This window comes from Cibotium barometz, chromosome 62, assembly GCF_041138505.1.
Source record: "Cibotium barometz isolate CiBa-2024 chromosome 62, ASM4113850v1, whole genome shotgun sequence".
Lineage (NCBI taxonomy): Eukaryota > Viridiplantae > Streptophyta > Polypodiopsida > Cyatheales > Cibotiaceae > Cibotium > Cibotium barometz.
Genome location: NC_141107.1, coordinates 21,312,396 through 21,329,810, shown reverse-complemented (window position 1 = coordinate 21,329,810; position 17,415 = coordinate 21,312,396). Strand labels below are relative to the sequence as shown.

General features: G+C 44.3%; 1 protein-coding gene across 1 annotated transcript; it reads left to right on the top strand.

Annotated features, from left to right (window-relative positions):
• Positions 1 to 2,201: 2,201 nt before the first annotated feature.
• On the top strand, positions 2,202 to 16,649 carry LOC147604241 (phosphoinositide phosphatase SAC2-like). Its single transcript, XM_086795299.1, has 16 exons — positions 2,202 to 2,756; positions 3,704 to 3,908; positions 4,032 to 4,197; positions 4,360 to 4,582; positions 5,012 to 5,088; positions 5,196 to 5,371; positions 5,466 to 5,563; positions 6,016 to 6,149; positions 6,283 to 6,420; positions 13,107 to 13,383; positions 13,538 to 13,659; positions 14,054 to 14,164; positions 14,280 to 14,507; positions 14,788 to 14,934; positions 15,599 to 15,704; positions 15,789 to 16,649. Exons 1-16 carry the CDS (start codon positions 2,649 to 2,651, stop codon positions 15,990 to 15,992), a joined length of 2,520 nt encoding a protein of 839 aa, XP_086651425.1. The 5' UTR covers positions 2,202 to 2,648; the 3' UTR covers positions 15,993 to 16,649.
• Positions 16,650 to 17,415: the final 766 nt, after the last annotated feature.

Sequence of the window (17,415 nt, the reverse complement as noted above, 5' to 3'; positions counted from 1 at the left end):
TCGAAAAGTAAGGGGGGATGGGGTTTCTAAAGGAGATTTTTTTTTCATGCAAAGCTTGAATCTTGCAATCACTAACTTAAAGCAAGATGAACATGCTTATATAGAATTGGAAGCAAGCTTTTAAAAACTTTAATGTGAAGTGTGGAGAATATAGAAGTGGAGTTAACTCTATTCTTATCACACTCTCTCTGTCCATCTCTCTCTCTCTCTCATACTGACACACACACACACACACATGCACGCACGTATGTACACACACATGCTCGCACGTATGTACACAAACACACACACGGACACATGCATGCACGCACATACGCACACATGCATGCACACGTACGCACATACACATGTATGTAGAGACAATGCTAACTCTATTCTTATCACACACACACACACACACACACACACACACACACACACACACACATGCACGTAAAGGCAATGTTAAGGGGGCACATAAAGGCGAGTTTCTTTAGGAGAAGGGGGCATGCAAAGGCTGGAAGCTTGAATGTAAGGAATTTCTAGCAATGCAAACAATGTTGTTGAGGTAGTGAAGTTTGAAGGGTGAGATTAACTTATTTAGTTGGGAATCTTCTCGAAAAGTAAGGGGGGATAGGGTTTCTAAAGGAGAGTTTTTTTTCATGCAAAGCTTGAATCTTGCAAGATAAGGAAAATGTGTTGCTCTCACCAACATATAGCAAGATGAACATGTTTATATAGAATTGGAAGCAAGCTTTTAAAAAATTTTAATGTGAAGTGTGGAAGAATACGTGGAGTTAACTCTATTCTTACACACTCTCTCTCCATCTCTCTCTCTTACACACACACACACACACACACACACACACACACACACACACACACACACGAACACATGCATGCATGCACGCACATACACACACATGCACGTACACACATATACACACATGCAAAGGCAATGCTAACTCTATTCTTATCACACACACACGCACACATGCACGTAAAAACAATGTTAAGGGGAAACACAAAGGCAAGTTTTTTAAGGAGAAGGGGGCATGCAAAGGCTGGAAGCTTGAATGTAAGGATGCATGCAAACAATGTTGTTAAGGTAGTGAAGTTTGAAAGGTGACATTTACTTGTTTAGTTGGGAATCTTCTTGAAAAGTAATGGGGGTTGGGCTTTGTAAAGGAGAGTTTTCTTCATGCAAAGCTTGAATCTTGCAAGACAAGGGAAATGTGTTGCTCTCATCAACTTAAAGTAAGATGAACATGTTTATATTAAAATTATGAAGTGTGACATAGAAGTGGAATTAGCTCTGTTCTTATAAATATAATTATTGAGGAATGCACACATGTATGCAAACTCTCGGACATAATGACATAAATGTGCACATGTATTGACACACACACACACACACACACATGACATGTGCGCTTGTGTACACATGCTTGCATGCACATACACACAAGGAGTTCTTCCCACACGGGCTTCGTTAACAAAGCCCCATGCAGTTATAAGCCCCGTGTAGCAACAACTCAACCAACACCCTCAACTTTGCCAGAAAGGGCGGAGCTAGAAAATGTAGAAGAAAGTGAATGCTTCGTTTCCTGCACACTCTCATTAAATGCTTGGGGCTTTGTTAAAGGAAGCCCATGTGGGAACTTCCCCTGAGACTCTGAAGTTTGCATGGGAGTGGTGATTGACTATGGAAGGTGATACATGTCATGACTCATGAGCATTCAAGTTTGTCCTTGAAGCTTTAAACATTTTGGAATGATTGATTAAGGTTTCATAACCGCAAGCCGAAAATGATTGATTAAGCTTTAAACATTTTGGAATGATTGATTAAGCTTTAAACATTTTGGAATGATTGATTAAGGTTTCATAACCGCAAGCCGAAAATGTTCAATAAATTATATAACTTCTATTTTAAAATGGCCTTTTTTTTCATGGGAAAAAATAATAAAGAAGCACGGACCAGCAATGTGCACATGCGCGTATTCAATGCATGTGACAGGCTCGTCTGTACACACATTCGGGAATCGGGATGAAAGGTAGACACGACCCTGTACTGCCAGGTCTACTGCCAGCTGGCCAAATGGCGGCAGCTCAAGTTGTTTTGATTTTGTTTTGTGGGGCCTAGCTTTGACTCGATGACGTGAAAAGCTGACGTGGGTTTGTCCACGTCGTCACCGTCCACTTTCAGACCTTACCCCGCCTCTCAAGCAACACACGAAAGCCAAAAAACAGAAAGCAAGCTATTCTAATTACACAGCCATGGCCGCCTCTGCCCTCTTTCTCTTCCCTCCTCCTCTTGCTCCCGTACGTTAGCTTTTTGCTTTTCTGCCGCCTTCTAATATGCTGGACCTGCCCCTGCACTTCATCTGGCTCTTCCTCGCTGGCGGGCGGGCCATCCAGTGACGCCCTGTGGAGCTTTTTGGTGACGGATTAAAGCAACGCGGAGGAAAACCCTTCCTGGTATCTCCTTTCTTTTTTGTTGGGTTGCTTTATGTGCAGCAGTGATTGCATTTGTTGGGTCCAATAACAAAAGCACTTGTCGTGGGAGGTCGGCCAACGATTGGCAAATTGTTTCGATTGGCCCTAGTCCTCATATAGCGCAGAAAACATTTGGGTCGCTGCCTAGTAGCCGTAAAAAGCAAAGCGGAGCCATGAGCCAGGGCCATCCCAAGAGCAAATGGCCTGTTGTGGAGAGTGATGCAGAGTTGGAGTCCAGCAGTTACTCCCTGAAGAAATTCACCCTCTATGAAACACAGGCGGTAATCACTACACTTTTACTGCTTTCCTCAGATTTGTAATACATGTTTGTTTCTGTAAAACCATCTCGTCTGCAATGTCATAGCCATGTTTTGGGTGAGAAATTTCATACTTACATGTCCCTTTGCATCAAAGAGTGACAGTACTTTCAAGAGCTGATTTGATTTACATCCCAATTACACACCAATTTAGGTCTGTTTGTTTTGCATCCCAATTCTCCTTTTACATCCCAATTCTGGATTTACTTGATTTTTGTTTAAAGTTCAGGGTTGACATGCCAGCGGGCTCTAGCCTGAGTGATAACACCTAGGTGCCAACATGCAGGTTCACGGTTTGAGCCCTGACATCTCAATATGAGATATGGTTTGTCCTAGGTGTAGGTGAGGAACAGACAAGGCATGGAGATTCAATTCTTTGTTGGTAGTTTCCATCACGAGTTGCATGGATTGATGGAAGCAGTTGATGTAGTTGTGGCTTGGTGCTGTCCCATATGCTTGGCTTTATTGTTTGGTGCCCCTGAAGCGACAAAGAAGGCTGACTTTCATCACCTTCAGAGATGTGAGAAGAATTTTCTAATAAACGTGTACCTACTCTTGGGTGCTCAGGGTGTGAGTGGGGATATTATCGCAAGTATCTCTGTGGTGCATGATGAAGTCCTTGTTTGGAGCAGTTGTTTGGAGTCTGTCTGAGTAAGAGTTTTTCTTAAAAGCAATTCAATGACCTTTTCCATAGAGTGTCATTGAAATTTTCCATAGGCATCAGAGAGGTATAGCATTTGGTTGCATGTCTGGTTGTCTCCCAGATGCAATGCTTCAAGGGTCTCTTTATGTTACAGTAATTTGAATGGCTGGTCATATTGGCCATAGACACCTTTATTTAACCTACAAAGTTTTACAGCCCTTTGTGTCTATTGCTGCATTGCCACTGCTCATTATGTCGTGGATTGCAGAGATTCTACCTGATTGGAAGGGATAAAAGCAGAGCTCGATGGAGAGTTTTGAAGATTGACAGGTCAGAGCCTGCAGAGCTCAACATTTATGAGGACCCGGCTGTTTACACACGGCAGGACTGCAATGATCTCCTAATAAGGCTAGCTGAGGGGAACCGTTCATGTGGTGGATTAAACTTTGTAACAAAGGCCTATGGAATCGTTGGTCAGTATATCCTCATCCAGAGACGATTTGTCCTAGCGGCTTACAAAAAGGCTTTGCATTTTAGTACTTCTGGGTGTCATGTGAGGGGACCTAATGGGTCTTTGTCTTTGTGATTGATTACAGGTTTCATCAAATTCTTGGAGCCATACTATATGATTCTTATTACAAAGAGACGGCTGCTTGGTAACATATGTGGACATTCTATCTATGGTGTATGTGAAAGCCGGCTGGTGACAGTTCCTCATCCTTCTGTTTTGACAGACCTCACCTTCTCAAAAGCCGAAAACAGGTTTCTTACAAATCTATGAGTGTAAATTGTGTGTGTGTGTGTGTGTGTGTGTGTGGTGGGGGGCAGGGAGCATGTGTACGGGTCCTTACCTTCCTGTGGGCTGTGGAGATGATAGGTGAAAGGGCTTTCATGAGTCTAACATATATTTCAATTTTGTGCCAGGTACAAGAGGTTGTTTAATTCGATTGATTTGTCAAGGGATTTCTTCTACAGCTATACCTATCGAGTTATGTGGAGTTTGCAGAGGAATGTGAATGGAGGCAAAGTAGAGAGAATGCCTTACGATGACATGTTTGTTTGGAATTCGTTTCTTACTCGTGAGTTTCGGAGTGTATCCAAAAGCGCCCATTGGACAATTGCATTAGTCCATGGGTTTTTCAGACAGGTAAGTCCTTCAGATTTTCTCTTGAATGTTTCTATTGTGTTACTTCGAGTCTTAATGAGCTGCCAAGGTTCAGATCAATTTTAAGGGGAAGCATTTGTTTCCTCTCAGAAGTCTACCAAAGGAGTGAAGGGTGAACTTCCTGCAGATGCACTCCTTTTGCATACTGGATTTTTATGACACTAGATTTCTGATTGATTTAAGCGTAGGTTGGGGTTTAGGGAGGAGGGTCTGGGGTAAGAAGCTGAGTAGGGAGGAGAAAAGCACAGGGAAGGTGCAGGGCTTAGTGCACAAAGTTTGGGACGGCTAAGCAGAAGGCTTGTGGAATGAAGGTTGCATGCCTTTTTCTGTAATGTGTGTTGCAAAATTGCACTATGTCTTCACAGGTGTCTGCATTCATATTGAAAAAGTCTAACCTGCTATGTTCTGCAGCTGAAACTGGTTTGTGAGGACACCAATTTCATGCTGACACTGATTGCAAGGAGGTCCAGGCATTATGCAGGAACAAGGTAGAAAATATCTTCCTTTCCGATTGCTTTCCTCATTCGGCCTTTTTTTTTGAAGCAGTAACTTCTCTTTTTTTGATAGTATAGCTGATGATGTTTTTTTGTTGTAGGTACCTCAAGAGAGGCGTTAATGGGAAAGGTAGAGTGGCCAATGATGTGGAGACGGAACAGTTAGTTCATGAAGAAAAGATGAATCAGATTAGTTCTATTGTTCAACACCGAGGGTCTATACCTTTGTATTGGTCCCAAGACACATCAGTACTTAGTCTGAAACCAGACATCATATGTAAGTTCTTGTGTCATGCAAGACTTTCCTCACTTTTTTGAATTGAGATGTCTGCCTTCATTATTTGTACTCAGCAAAGCTGGCTTTTATGCAGTACACAAGAATGAGCCCACTTACGAGGCTACGAGTCTACACTTTCAGAACCTTGCAGCGAGATATGGGAACCCAATTGTTGTTTTAAATCTTGTCAAGGTACTCCAGCAGCCTATCTTTGTGTATTATGGCATAGTTAGGGATTCAAGGATTCTCTTTGGAATTTACTCTAGGCCTCCAAGGAGCTCGCGGACAAACACTCTGAAAAAAGGACTTCTATTTGAATGCCTCTCTTACTCCTATCCCAGGGGGTTTCACAAGCCCTGGAAGGCCTTTTACTTATACATAAATAACTTAAAGAAAATAAAGACAAAAGGGTTTTGGTTGGTTAAATCAATTGGGATGGATGAAGTTTTTCTGCATGGTGTGACCCAATCCATCCATGCCGGATGGAATTTTAGCTGGGCATGGACAATGTGAGGATGCCAAATTATTGGACAGCACTTTTGAACCAATTGTATCTGTCCATGTAAGCATCACACGTTGTCTGGCAAGGACGTGTAAGAAGCCACCTTAACTTGGTAATATATATTTTTTCTCCTGATCTGCAGACTATGGAGAAAAGGCCCCGGGAGACCATCCTTTGCAGAGAATTTGCAAGCTCAGTTGCTTACCTGAATCACATTTTACCCAAAACTGATCGAATTAAGTTCATTCAGTGGGATCTTCACATGTTTTCAAAGAGGTTTGCTGAATATCTCAGTTCTTTGAAGGTTTCAAATTCTATATATCTCTATGGTGAATTGACTATTGTAATTATTTGGGCGAACTAATTAATGGTATTACCTGATTGACTGACTAACTTCTCCCACATGCAGAAAATCCACAAATGTGCTGGAAGTGTTGGAATCGATAGCTGCTGATGTGTTGGATCTGATTGGGTTTTACTATAGTGGGAAAACAAGCGAAAACAACTCAGACATTGACCTTCTGGGCTGTCTGGATGATGCTTCAAAGTAGGTATGCCTGTCTGGAAGCATGATCATTAAGATCTAAATTTTGGGTTTCATGGGTAAATTTGATGAAATGATCTCTTGTTACATGAGCACTACGGAATCATATTAATTAGCCCTAATTAGCGCTGATTAGAAGGCTAATTGACACAATTCAAGCTCAATCTGAATACACACAGAGAAGAGGAGAGATCCACCTAGGCTACTATGTATTAATAAGAAGGCTAATTAACACATATTACAAGCACGTTCTGAATACACACAGAGAAGAGGAGAGATCCAACTAATCTACTACGTATATTCCCGCAATGAACATGTACAATGATGTAAACTCAGATCTAGACTTCTTCCCTGCTAGCGTTAGGAAACAAAAGGTTGTATTGCTTTTTCCAGACTTTGTAACTGAAACTGCACAGGGGACTGTGTCAATACTGATTCAGGAACTCCCACTGCTGCTCAATGGCTGGCAGATCTGGCATTGAATACATGAGACTGATCCTAGAATTGCGTGTCGGCTGGTCTATGGTTGGTGGGCAGCACACATCCCTGTAAAGGTGCTTCCAACTGGCAGCCAACTTTGGCGGGCTCCATCCACCCTGACCCAGTTGCTCCCAGTCACAGAGGAGGACTGAGTGAGGATGACTGTGAGTGAGAGCCCATAGCCTTGAACCCTTTCTCATACGCTTCCCCTCTGGACATTTAGTGGTTTCCTGATCTCATTTTTCCTGGGGCATGCTCTGCGTAGGACTCACGTAGCCTCTGGGAGCCTGGTAACGTTTCCGAGATAACCCGCCCCCTTGGCTTCTTCCTCTGGAGGATCCCCCGATGCCGTTTGGGTGGCTTCCTTCCTCTGGACTGGAGTACCCCTGCTGGTCGTTGGTTTAGAGGGAGGCTTCCCCTTGATCATGATGGAGGTTGCAGTTGCTCGAGCTGATATTCCCACACCCCTGCAGTGCATTCACATTGTGGGATTTCAGGCTTGACAGTGTCTCAAAGTCGCGGGCGTCACATCTTGCCACTTGTCGCTTTGGGTGAACTGAGCCTATCTGGCAGGATCCCGACAAGTGGAGCTGGAAAGACATCCCCCTCATCCTGGTGTGCCCCTTTTTGAGTTCTTCGCTTGCCTGGAATCCAGAAGGAAGACGGCAAGCTGTCGGCCCTACCTTATTGGAAGGAGCAGGGTGTCCTGCATTTTTCCTGGAGGATTTCTAGAGGCACATTTGGAGTAGCTTCTGCTCCTGGAAGGTGTCCTTCCTCTGGTTGGTGGCTCACAGGAGGCCCGCAGTGGGCACTTGGGTGGTGGCTCTTCTAGGCGGCTTCTTGGGCATCTGATCCATTACAATCTGGCCCGCAACTTTGTTAGAAGTCATCTCCTGTCTAGTTTTATACACCAGGGCTTTTGTTGTGGGTGTGCCCGCCCTTATGAGGTGTTTTCCCATTTTTCCCCACTCTCCGTATTTTTCCCCTATTTTTTCCCATTTTTCTGAGGCTTGGGAGGGCTGCCAGCCAGTGCTGGCCGACTGGATCTTCATCAGTCGTGGGCTTCAGGGCTGCTGGCCGACTGCCTTTTACCAATCGTGGGCATCAGATAGCTGGCCGACTGCATTTATGCAGTCGTGGACCTCTTTTCTTCAGTCGTGGACACTTTTAGTGCTGGCCGACTGCCCTTCCAGGGAGGTATATATAGGTCCTCAGCCCCCATGCCTTATTTGTATCATTCCTCGGGATCTTCTTGTGTATATAGAGCAGAGTTACACGCCTACATCTCTCTCTCTCTTGTGCTGTTTTTCTGCCTGCGTTTTTGCTCTTGTGTTCCCAGATTTGGTCATCATCTCCGCTGCGTATTCTGACTTGGTATCAGAGCCCTAGGCTCTAGATAGGTCTTGGGATTTGTGTGAGCAAGAGGGGGGCTGTTTTGTGGCTGATTGGTGGACTGTTTTGGACTGTTCGGGAAGAGGAGAAGCAAGAGGAAGGCGGGCTGATTTGCTGGACAGCCACTTGCAGGTTTTAGTTCTTCTTTGTTCCCACCCACCCACCCTTTTAGAGTACATCCCCGCTATGGCAGATCTGTTTGAGATGGCCGAGAGACATGTGAAGATCCCGACACTCCCCACGTTCCCGGTGGATCGTCAGTTGGACGGGAGCAACTACGGCATATGGAAGGTGCTGATGGAATCCGTTCTGGAGTCCTACGATCTCGTTGATTTCGTCGTCGTTGGTGTTCCACGGCCGGAAGTTGAGGAAGGGGAGGTACCGTCAACCCGAAAGGACCGGGAGGCCCAGACACAGATGTGGGATCGTGTCAACGCCGCCAGGGTCCGTTCGTTTATTTTCCTCAATTACACACCACATGTAATTAATCATGTAAAGCATATGATGCTGGCCAGAGGTATATGGCAGCATTTGGCCTCACTTTACAACAGGGTATCGCCCATGAAGAGGATTTCCTTGGAAGTACAGATGCGGGTTATGAGCCCTGCAAAGTCGTCGACGATGCGGGAGCATATTAACAAGCTGCAGGCTCTTCAGCAGGAAGTTCTCCAAGCTGGGAAGGAGATATCGTCAGAGGACATGGCCATAACGTTGCTGTCACATTTGCCCTCTTTGTACTCAGCATTTTACTCGTCTTTGATTACCAGTGGCAGGCTCAGCACCATCACGTGGGAGGAGCTTGTGCCCATGGTCCTGGACCAGGAGGAACGATTCACGAACCCTCCTCAGGGTGGAGGTTCGGAGGCCTTTACTGGCCAACGGTTGAAAGGCCGTAACTCGGGCAAAGGGAAGGCTTCATCGGAGAAGTCTTCTGAGAAGAAGTCCGACGCTGACCGCGAGAAACTGAAGGCAGAGAGGACCTGTAATGATTGTGGCGAGAAAGGCCACTACTGGAGGCAGTGTCCCAAGCGGAAGACCGAGAAGGGTGAAGACTCCTCAGCAATCATGAAGACTTCGGCTTTTGTGCACCTGGAGGTGATGGACACCGATGCTTCATTTTCTTCAGGCAGGGAGGAGATTGGAGGACTCTCCGCAACGGATACTCGGGAGTGGATTCTCGATAGTGGTGCTTCCAGGCACATAACTCCTTCCCGTTCCGGTTTACAGGATCTCTGGAGGGTTTCTGGTCATATTCTTACTGGTGATACGTCCACTATACCAGTTCACAGTGAGGGCAGGATGGAGATAGTTCCCGATGGCAGAGGGGGGAAGCATTCCTCCCAGGTGTTGTATGTTCCGGCACTTGGTTTTCATCTGTTGTCAGTGTATCAGGTTTGCAAGACTGGCGTCCGGGTGGAGTTTGATGAGCATTTTGTTGCTCTCCGGGACAAAGCAACAGGCGAAGTGGTTTGGGAAGGTGGAGTGGAGAATGGAGTCTACAGGCTTTCAGCACTCTCTCTCCCAGGTCCTCAAGATTGTGATGAGTGGCAGTGTGGTAATAGCTACTCAGGTGTGGATACGCTGCAGGTGCGGGCTTTCCGAGACCAGGTGGTCGATAGCTTGCCAGTAGATGGCAGCAGTTGGCAGGAACTTTCCAGTACTGAGGTTGGTAGTTCTTGTGTTCGTGAATCAGAGGAAGCTGAACAGGTCACTTATGCTCTGATGTCTCGTCGTGTTCGGGACATAGAACTTCTAGTAGTTGAGGATGTTCTTTCCACGGGGACCTTTCGGAAAGCCAGGCAGGTGACAGGTGCTTACTTGCAGAAGGAGGTGGTTTCTCCAGGCTTTGTGGTTCCGGATTCAGAGGGGGTGGTTGACAGGTTTCATCAGGTTTCCAGGACTTGTTTGTGCACCGTAACAGGTGTTGATCCTTGTGAGCAATGTGATGTCTCTGTGATTCAGAAGCTGTATGGTTCATGGATTAGGTTGATGGACACCGGATTGGACGGGAGCTTCCTGATGAGGCAATTGAGCTCTTGGTTGCAGATGTCTCTTTGTGAGGTAGGATTGCGTTTCCTGTGGTTTCTGCGGCATGCGAAGGATCATGGACTCTTGTACACAGGAGGGGGATTGTTGGATGGAGTCCGACTCCGCGGTTGGAGTGACTCGGTTGGGGAGGAGATCCGGACACGAGGGGATCTACTTCAGGCCCAGGAGCAGTTCTACGGAGCAGCAGGAGGAGGTTACATTGCAGGTTTGGGCTTCCATTGGAGGAACCCATGGTCATCGAGAGGCACTTTGTTCGTGAACAGAACGTTGCTGATGACATCTTGCTGGAGTTCTGTTCGACGGAGGACAGTACGGTGGACCTCTTCACGAAGTCGCTCTCAGGATTTGCTCAGGCGGCACCCCAGCTCCCAGTGGTTGGTTTCACAGCCAGGAGCTGAGAGGGGGTGTTAGAAGTCATCTCCTGTCTAGTTTTATACACCAGGGCTTTTGTTGTGGGTGTGCCCGCCCTTATGAGGTGTTTTCCCATTTTTCCCCACTCTCCGTATTTTTCCCCTATTTTTTCCCATTTTTCTGAGGCTTGGGAGGGCTGCCAGATGATGCCGGGAGCACCCCAATGCTGGCCGACTGGATCTTCATCAGTCGTGGGCTTCAGGGCTGCTGGCCGACTGCCTTTTACCAGTCGTGGGCATCAGATAGCTGGCCGACTGCATTTATGCAGTCGTGGACCTCTTTTCCTCAGTCGTGGACACTTTTAGTGCTGGCCGACTGCCCTTCCAGGGAGGTATGTATAGGTCCTCAGCCCCCATGCCTTATTTGTATCATTCCTCGGGATCTTCTTGTGTATATAGAGCAGAGTTACACGCCTACATCTCTCTCTCTCTTGTGCTGTTTTTCTGCCTGCGTTTTTGCTCTTGTGTTCCCAGATTTGGTCATCATCTCCGCTGCGTATTCTGACAAACTTGCCCCTAAGCCTGCCAATACTGAGATCCATATCTGTGTGGCACTCCATAAAATGGTGCACATGATATTTGAAGTCCAACTTTTGGTTTGATCAAGCATGGATGCGTGCAGGTACAGATCCACCAGCCCAACTCATGCACCAATTGATTGACCTCATGCACACTTTAGAGGGGAACTATTGTGCTACCAAAAGAGTTTTGATTTGTACAACCTTGGAATGACTAGTAGCTACCTCCACTAGCTCATTTGCATTATCCGATTACAATTGATTGATGAAAACATTCGAAGAGCAGTTGTGTCAGTGTACTAGGCTCATTTGTCATGTAAATGATCACATAAGCATGAACTTGCCCAGTATCAGAGGTGAGTATTGACTCTCACAAGGTCATCCGGCTCTCCCATAAATTTAACATATGGAGTGGGAAGAAAAAAGTGCTGAACACCGTGATGTAAGAACCAGTTGCTAGCCAGTCAAAATAGTCAGGTCTTGTTAAATGTTCAAAGTCCTCTATGATAAAAATCTGGATGATAACTAGCAGTTTTCAGTCCTAGGCAGGGAGTGTGTAGCGGCCATGTTTCCCAGCGGCATGTTGGAACTATGGAACTATGAATAAGAGATCTGGTTTTTGTAGAGAGGGCCAAAGTTTTAGAGAGGTCAATTGTAGAGAGAATGATGGAGAAATGAGTAGTGAGGTGAGTGATTCCACAATTGTCAAGACGTGAAGTCGTTAAATCTGATTAATCGGATGATGGGTCTGGTAAAATAGCAAACATATTCATTGTACTATTCATACTTTGTTATTATGGAATCTACTCTTTACTGCTTTCTATATGTGCACACTTTTGTTGATGATACTGCTCTGTTTTTTTGTGTGTGTGTGTGTGTGTGTGTGTGTGTGTGTGTGTGATTGCTAGTTACAGCAGGGAAAGTTACTATTTAATTGCGCGAGTTAGTAATAATTCTAGCATAATGTTATGTAGTAAGTTTGGAATTGTAATATTTTTTGTACTTGCTGTCCGGAAAGCACTCCTTACTTGGGTGAGTTTTTGTTGTCTGGCAATCCGAACCTGGCAGGTGAAGCTGCAAGAGTTCTTGGATGATTGTGATTGGAAGTCGTAACCAGGATTAGTAGCTTGGTAGAACTCCTGATTGCTGACATTTTCTGATCTTGCTGGGTAATATCAATTGTCAAACTATTGGAACATCAGAAGATTGCCAAGGCAAGCAAAACGGTTATTGCAAGGAAGGACAGGGAGCCAACCTAGGAGATACTCTATGTCAAGACCAAACTGTTTTATGCATACTTGTCCACTGGGATCCAGGCATCCCCGACCCTGTTTACATTCACAGACATTCAATCCAGGCAATGTCCATGCCAGGAAACAAGTTCATGCATATGCAAGACATATGACAGGCAACATGCTAATGCATTATGCGACAGGCAACATGCTAATGCATTATGCAATTATAGTTTGGATAATCTGCCATCTTTCAAACATTGTACACGTGATAGAGCTCCTCACGTACGAAACCATGCCTACGAGTCTGGCCAAGTGACTCATAGTCAATAATCATGGAATTCACGTGCATAATCATCAAGATTGGTGAAATACTCGCAGTATAATTAGCCAATCTGGTGACTCATATGCTTGTGTACATTCACAGAGGTTAACTTAGATTTTTAATTCTTCCTTGCTAATACATGCAAACATTGAGGCATTCCTTGCTATGCCATTTTCTGGATCCATTCTGCTTAGTCTACATGCTGAAAAAATTTCGGGCCCTTATTTGGTAGCTTTGAAGAGGGTTGGCTGATAGTTCTGATACCAAGTGCGTTTGTATGCAGTGAGTTGAAACATCACGCTAATGATCAGCAGCCTGTTAAAAGGATGTTTCAACATGGAGTTTTGAGGACAAATTGCATTGATTGTCTAGACCGCACGAATGTGGCACAGTATGCTTTTGGCTTGGCAGCTTTGGGTCGCCAAATGCATGCTCTTGGTTTGTGCAGCACACCTCGAGTTGGTTCGAACAGCAGTTTGGCTATTACACTAATGGAGCTGTATGAGAACATGGGAGATGTGCTTGCTTTGCAGTATGGTGGCTCACCAGCTCATAACAAGGTGATTCAGAGTCTATTTTGATTGTTTAGGGCTGTGATTGATGCTTGCTTAAATGAAGTGTTGTTTTAGGGTCATCCCGGACTGATCGTTTCTTCATTACTGTGGTAGTAAGCATGGGTTTTATTGAACAGAGCCTTTACTTGGTCTACTGCAGGTTTTCTTACAGTGGCAAGGAAAGTGGAATGCAACGATTCAGTCTCAAGAGTTTTTCAGATCTCTTGTGCGGCATTATAACAATGCCTACCTTGATGGGGAAAAGCAGGATGCCATAAACATGTGAGCTTCACCTTAAGAAAACAATTCAAACAAATGTGCATGCATACATGCACACACACAAAAACACTTAAAACACACATGCACATACATATATACATACATCCATGTACATGCAAGCATACATCCATACACATGCATGCATACAGATATACTGCATGCATACTACATGCACGTCCATTTTCATGCATGCATACATATGTACATACATCCATGTACTTGCATGCATGCACACATATGTCCATACACATGCAATGCAGTGAGTGCGCGCGCGCACACATTCATATGTATGTATGCATGTATATGTTTTTTCTTTTTGGTTTAGCTAATAAGCTATGATGGCATTTACATATTTTAAGAAATGGCCTCTGATATGGAAATCTTCAAAGTTCTGCAGATTTCTAGGACATTTTCGTCCAGAAATTGGCAAACTTGCGCTGTGGGAGCTAGATTCAGATAATCACTTGCAAATTAGGCGAGCTGGAGATGATCCTATGAATGATTTGAGGTAAGTAATGTATATTTAAAGCCTACTTTGTTAGAAACCATATATCCACATTATATATCAATTTATTTATATGATTATTGTTTTTTTAATGTGTTGTATGTGTGCCTCTGTACAGGTTATCATTCAAAAGATCCTTTTCAGCTGGGAACATGCTAGAGCAAAATGACAATACTACTATTTTACCGGAAGCACTCTCCCGAATGGACTCTAATCTTATCAATAAATCATTCTCAGTAAAAAATCCTTCTTTCAGTATGGCGAAGAGAGGTGTAACGATCAGTGAAGCTGAATTAAAGAAATGCCTTGTAGATGACATTGGCTACGAAAGCTTTTCAAATGTGAGGTATGGGTCATCTTACTATACACAAATACATACATACACATGCATACATTACATACATTACACATATACAAACATTAGACGTATGTGTAAAAGTGAGACTATAGATTTACACAGTAGATTGAATGAGGAAAAGCTTTGTTTTTTCTTTTCAAGCCTCTGGCTCAGACGCAAGGCTTGGCGAGAGCTTCCTCTCTAGTCTTTAAGCATAATTGTTGCTTTGCATAGATATCTGCTGGTGCTATAAGGACAGCTAAGTAGTTAAAGCTGGTGGCATGTGCAGGAATGACAGAGCAGACCCATCTTTGCTTCTCAGTCTGTGCAGTTCCCTTGACAAGAGTGCAGATGCCGCTCGAGGCCTTTGTGATTGTGCTGATGCTGACTGGTTGTCTTCATCGGGTAACTCATGTGAAGAGGATGCACAGGAAAGGTGAGCTAGAGTAGATTACAAGCTTACTGAGAATCTCTCACGCTTCGAATTCTTGGATCTTGTCATAAGCCCCTGTTTGATAAACGCCTTACATATTTAAATGGATGGATCTTAGGATGCAACTTAAATAATCCTTCAAAGTGTTTCCCAAAGGTTGGAAAAGGTGGGTAGAAGGGTCACTTATGAATGTGTTGTGACGAGACATGTTTATATACAGTGTTGTGACGAGACATGTTTATATACATGATATATACCTTCATGGGACACTCAAATCATAATATTGGGTCCATGGCACTCAAACATGGTCTCTTATCCTAGATTGGAGGCTTCACTGTAGGTGCTGCCAAGAAAACCTGGTGCTAAACTTAAGCTGAGGGTACTGGTGGCTAGTTCTCTATCCAGTTTCCAGGCATAGTTGGAAACTTGCATATAACAGCAGGTCATTTCTCATGACGGTGCCATAACATGGATGCATGCGTGTGTCAAATGCTCATACCAAGTGTGCATGCGTAGATGAGTGTATTCTCTCACTCGCTCCTCTCTTTCATGAATGCTTCATACCATGGGAGGTCATGTGTGTGCTTCTGTGGATGCATCTATTGTTGTGTTAGCTTACAAATGTTATTTTTGTACAAAAGTCATGACTAATCTTCCATTTGCACAGGCACTTCGTGACTGCTATGGGAAGTGACAGCTGGCAGGGTAGTGGGGTTCTTTCTGACACACTTAGGAAGTCAGAAGACAGCTATGACCATGATGACTATTTTCAAGTAAGTTTTTTTAGGGTTGATGCCTTCTTTCATTATTCTGTGTATTGATTTAAATGTAACTCATAGAAGCAACTCTCCATCCAGGATTTAACAGCACTATTGATGAAGGCCAGATCACATAAATGGAAAGATAACAGAGATGTGTGTACGGAAAGCAAAGAAGAAATCGAATCCTTCCGTGGAGAGGATGTAGGAAGGGTCGGATCTGGGGAGGTGACAGCGTCTCGTGGACTATTCTCTGAAAAATTTATAAATTGGATTCAGGAAGGCCAGATTCTCTGCTTTTAGGACATAATAAACATGTAACTTGTCACCAACAGGCATATAGCCCATCACTGAGGGCCTGTGACTGAGGGAGGGAGGTTCCGAGTTCAAATTCCTGTAGGCCCCAATGGGTATTGTGGCGGCTTTGTGATCACGAGTTGTAATGCCTTGGGGCGGGATGACCAACGGTGCAGGTATCTACTCAAGGGAAAAGAGAAAACATGTAACTTGTCTGGTCTTTGCTTTGGACAACTTGGCTGGCTTGACACTCATGGGTTCGAGGAGTTTATGAAGCTCTCGAGTTTTAGCTGACTAGCTTGTACATCCGGAGCCTGTTTCCTGTTCATTCGGGCTGCCTTGCTGTTCAGCTGCAAGGCTGAAAAAACACACAAGCAAGGCCTAGGTCAATGATTGATTGGTGGTGCCGTAGGTTTCAGCTTTGTATATATCCAGCTTAGTTTTAGCTCAGATTTGGTTTTGATCTTGTACTGTCTCATCTCAATGGGAGAAATTTCCTTACCTGATAGAAACTGCAAAGTAATGGTTACTAGTGGAGGAACCACAGGCACACACTTGCACCTTGCATATTCACAAACTTTGCACCTTGCTTATTCTCAAGTACTGAATATATTTTCGAGTGGACACTAGGAATCTAAATTAAAGGTCAGGTCTTGGATAGGATGATGAGATTGCTGATAATTTCTGTTCATAGTAAAATACATCCATGCAAAATGCACCTCCATAGTGTATGGTGGGTTTGCCAACAACCACACGTGCTCTTCAAATTTATGCTAAGCATAAAAAATTCTCAAACAACCACAATGCAAGTATGCACTTTGAACTAGTGCATTGAATTCCCATGGAGGCAGATGTAAGTGATGCTGCTTGGACGAATGTGCCCTGTATGGCATGTGTGTATGAGGAATGGTTTATGCTCATGTTGCATGTTACATTCCCTTCGAGGATGGGGTAGGCACCGTCGTGCATTGTCGTACGAATAAACAGTATAAGCTCTGTTGTGCTAGTTAAACACTAAAATACTCTAAAATCATAATGTTTACCTTATGTGCACAAAGGAGGCTATTTGTGTACAATGCCGTGCATGCAACCAGTTTTACAAACAATGAAGCTTCTAGCTTTTGACTTGAGAGGGGTCTAGACGAGTACGTTCCAAAAGTCCTCCGAGTTCCCAAGCTTTAATCTCTGAGTTCCCAAGCTTTTGACCTGGAAACGCTTGGGAAGGGGTGATGTCCATTCACAGCTTTGATAAACGACTTATTCACCACCTTAATTACTAATCAAAGAGAACATTGTTCAATTGGGTGTTAGGTTTTTTAGTTGCCTTATTGTCATTGGTCTTACTTATCCTTTGGGTCTGAGGACGAGGGTATAAGGTTTGGGTGGCTAGGTTCATACACACAATAGTTACCTACATAAACCCATTTGA

Excerpts from the sequence above, each read along its gene's own strand:
- LOC147604241 (XM_086795299.1), top strand. The coding sequence starts at position 2,649 with ATGAGCCAGGGCCATCCCAAGAGCAAATGGCCTGTTGTGGAGAGTGAT. Across the intron at positions 5,564-6,015 it reads TTGTTTTAAATCTTGTCAAG|ACTATGGAGAAAAGGCCCCG; the intron begins GTACTCCAGCAG and ends CCTGATCTGCAG. Across the intron at positions 13,384-13,537 it reads GCTCACCAGCTCATAACAAG|GTTTTCTTACAGTGGCAAGG; the intron begins GTGATTCAGAGT and ends GGTCTACTGCAG.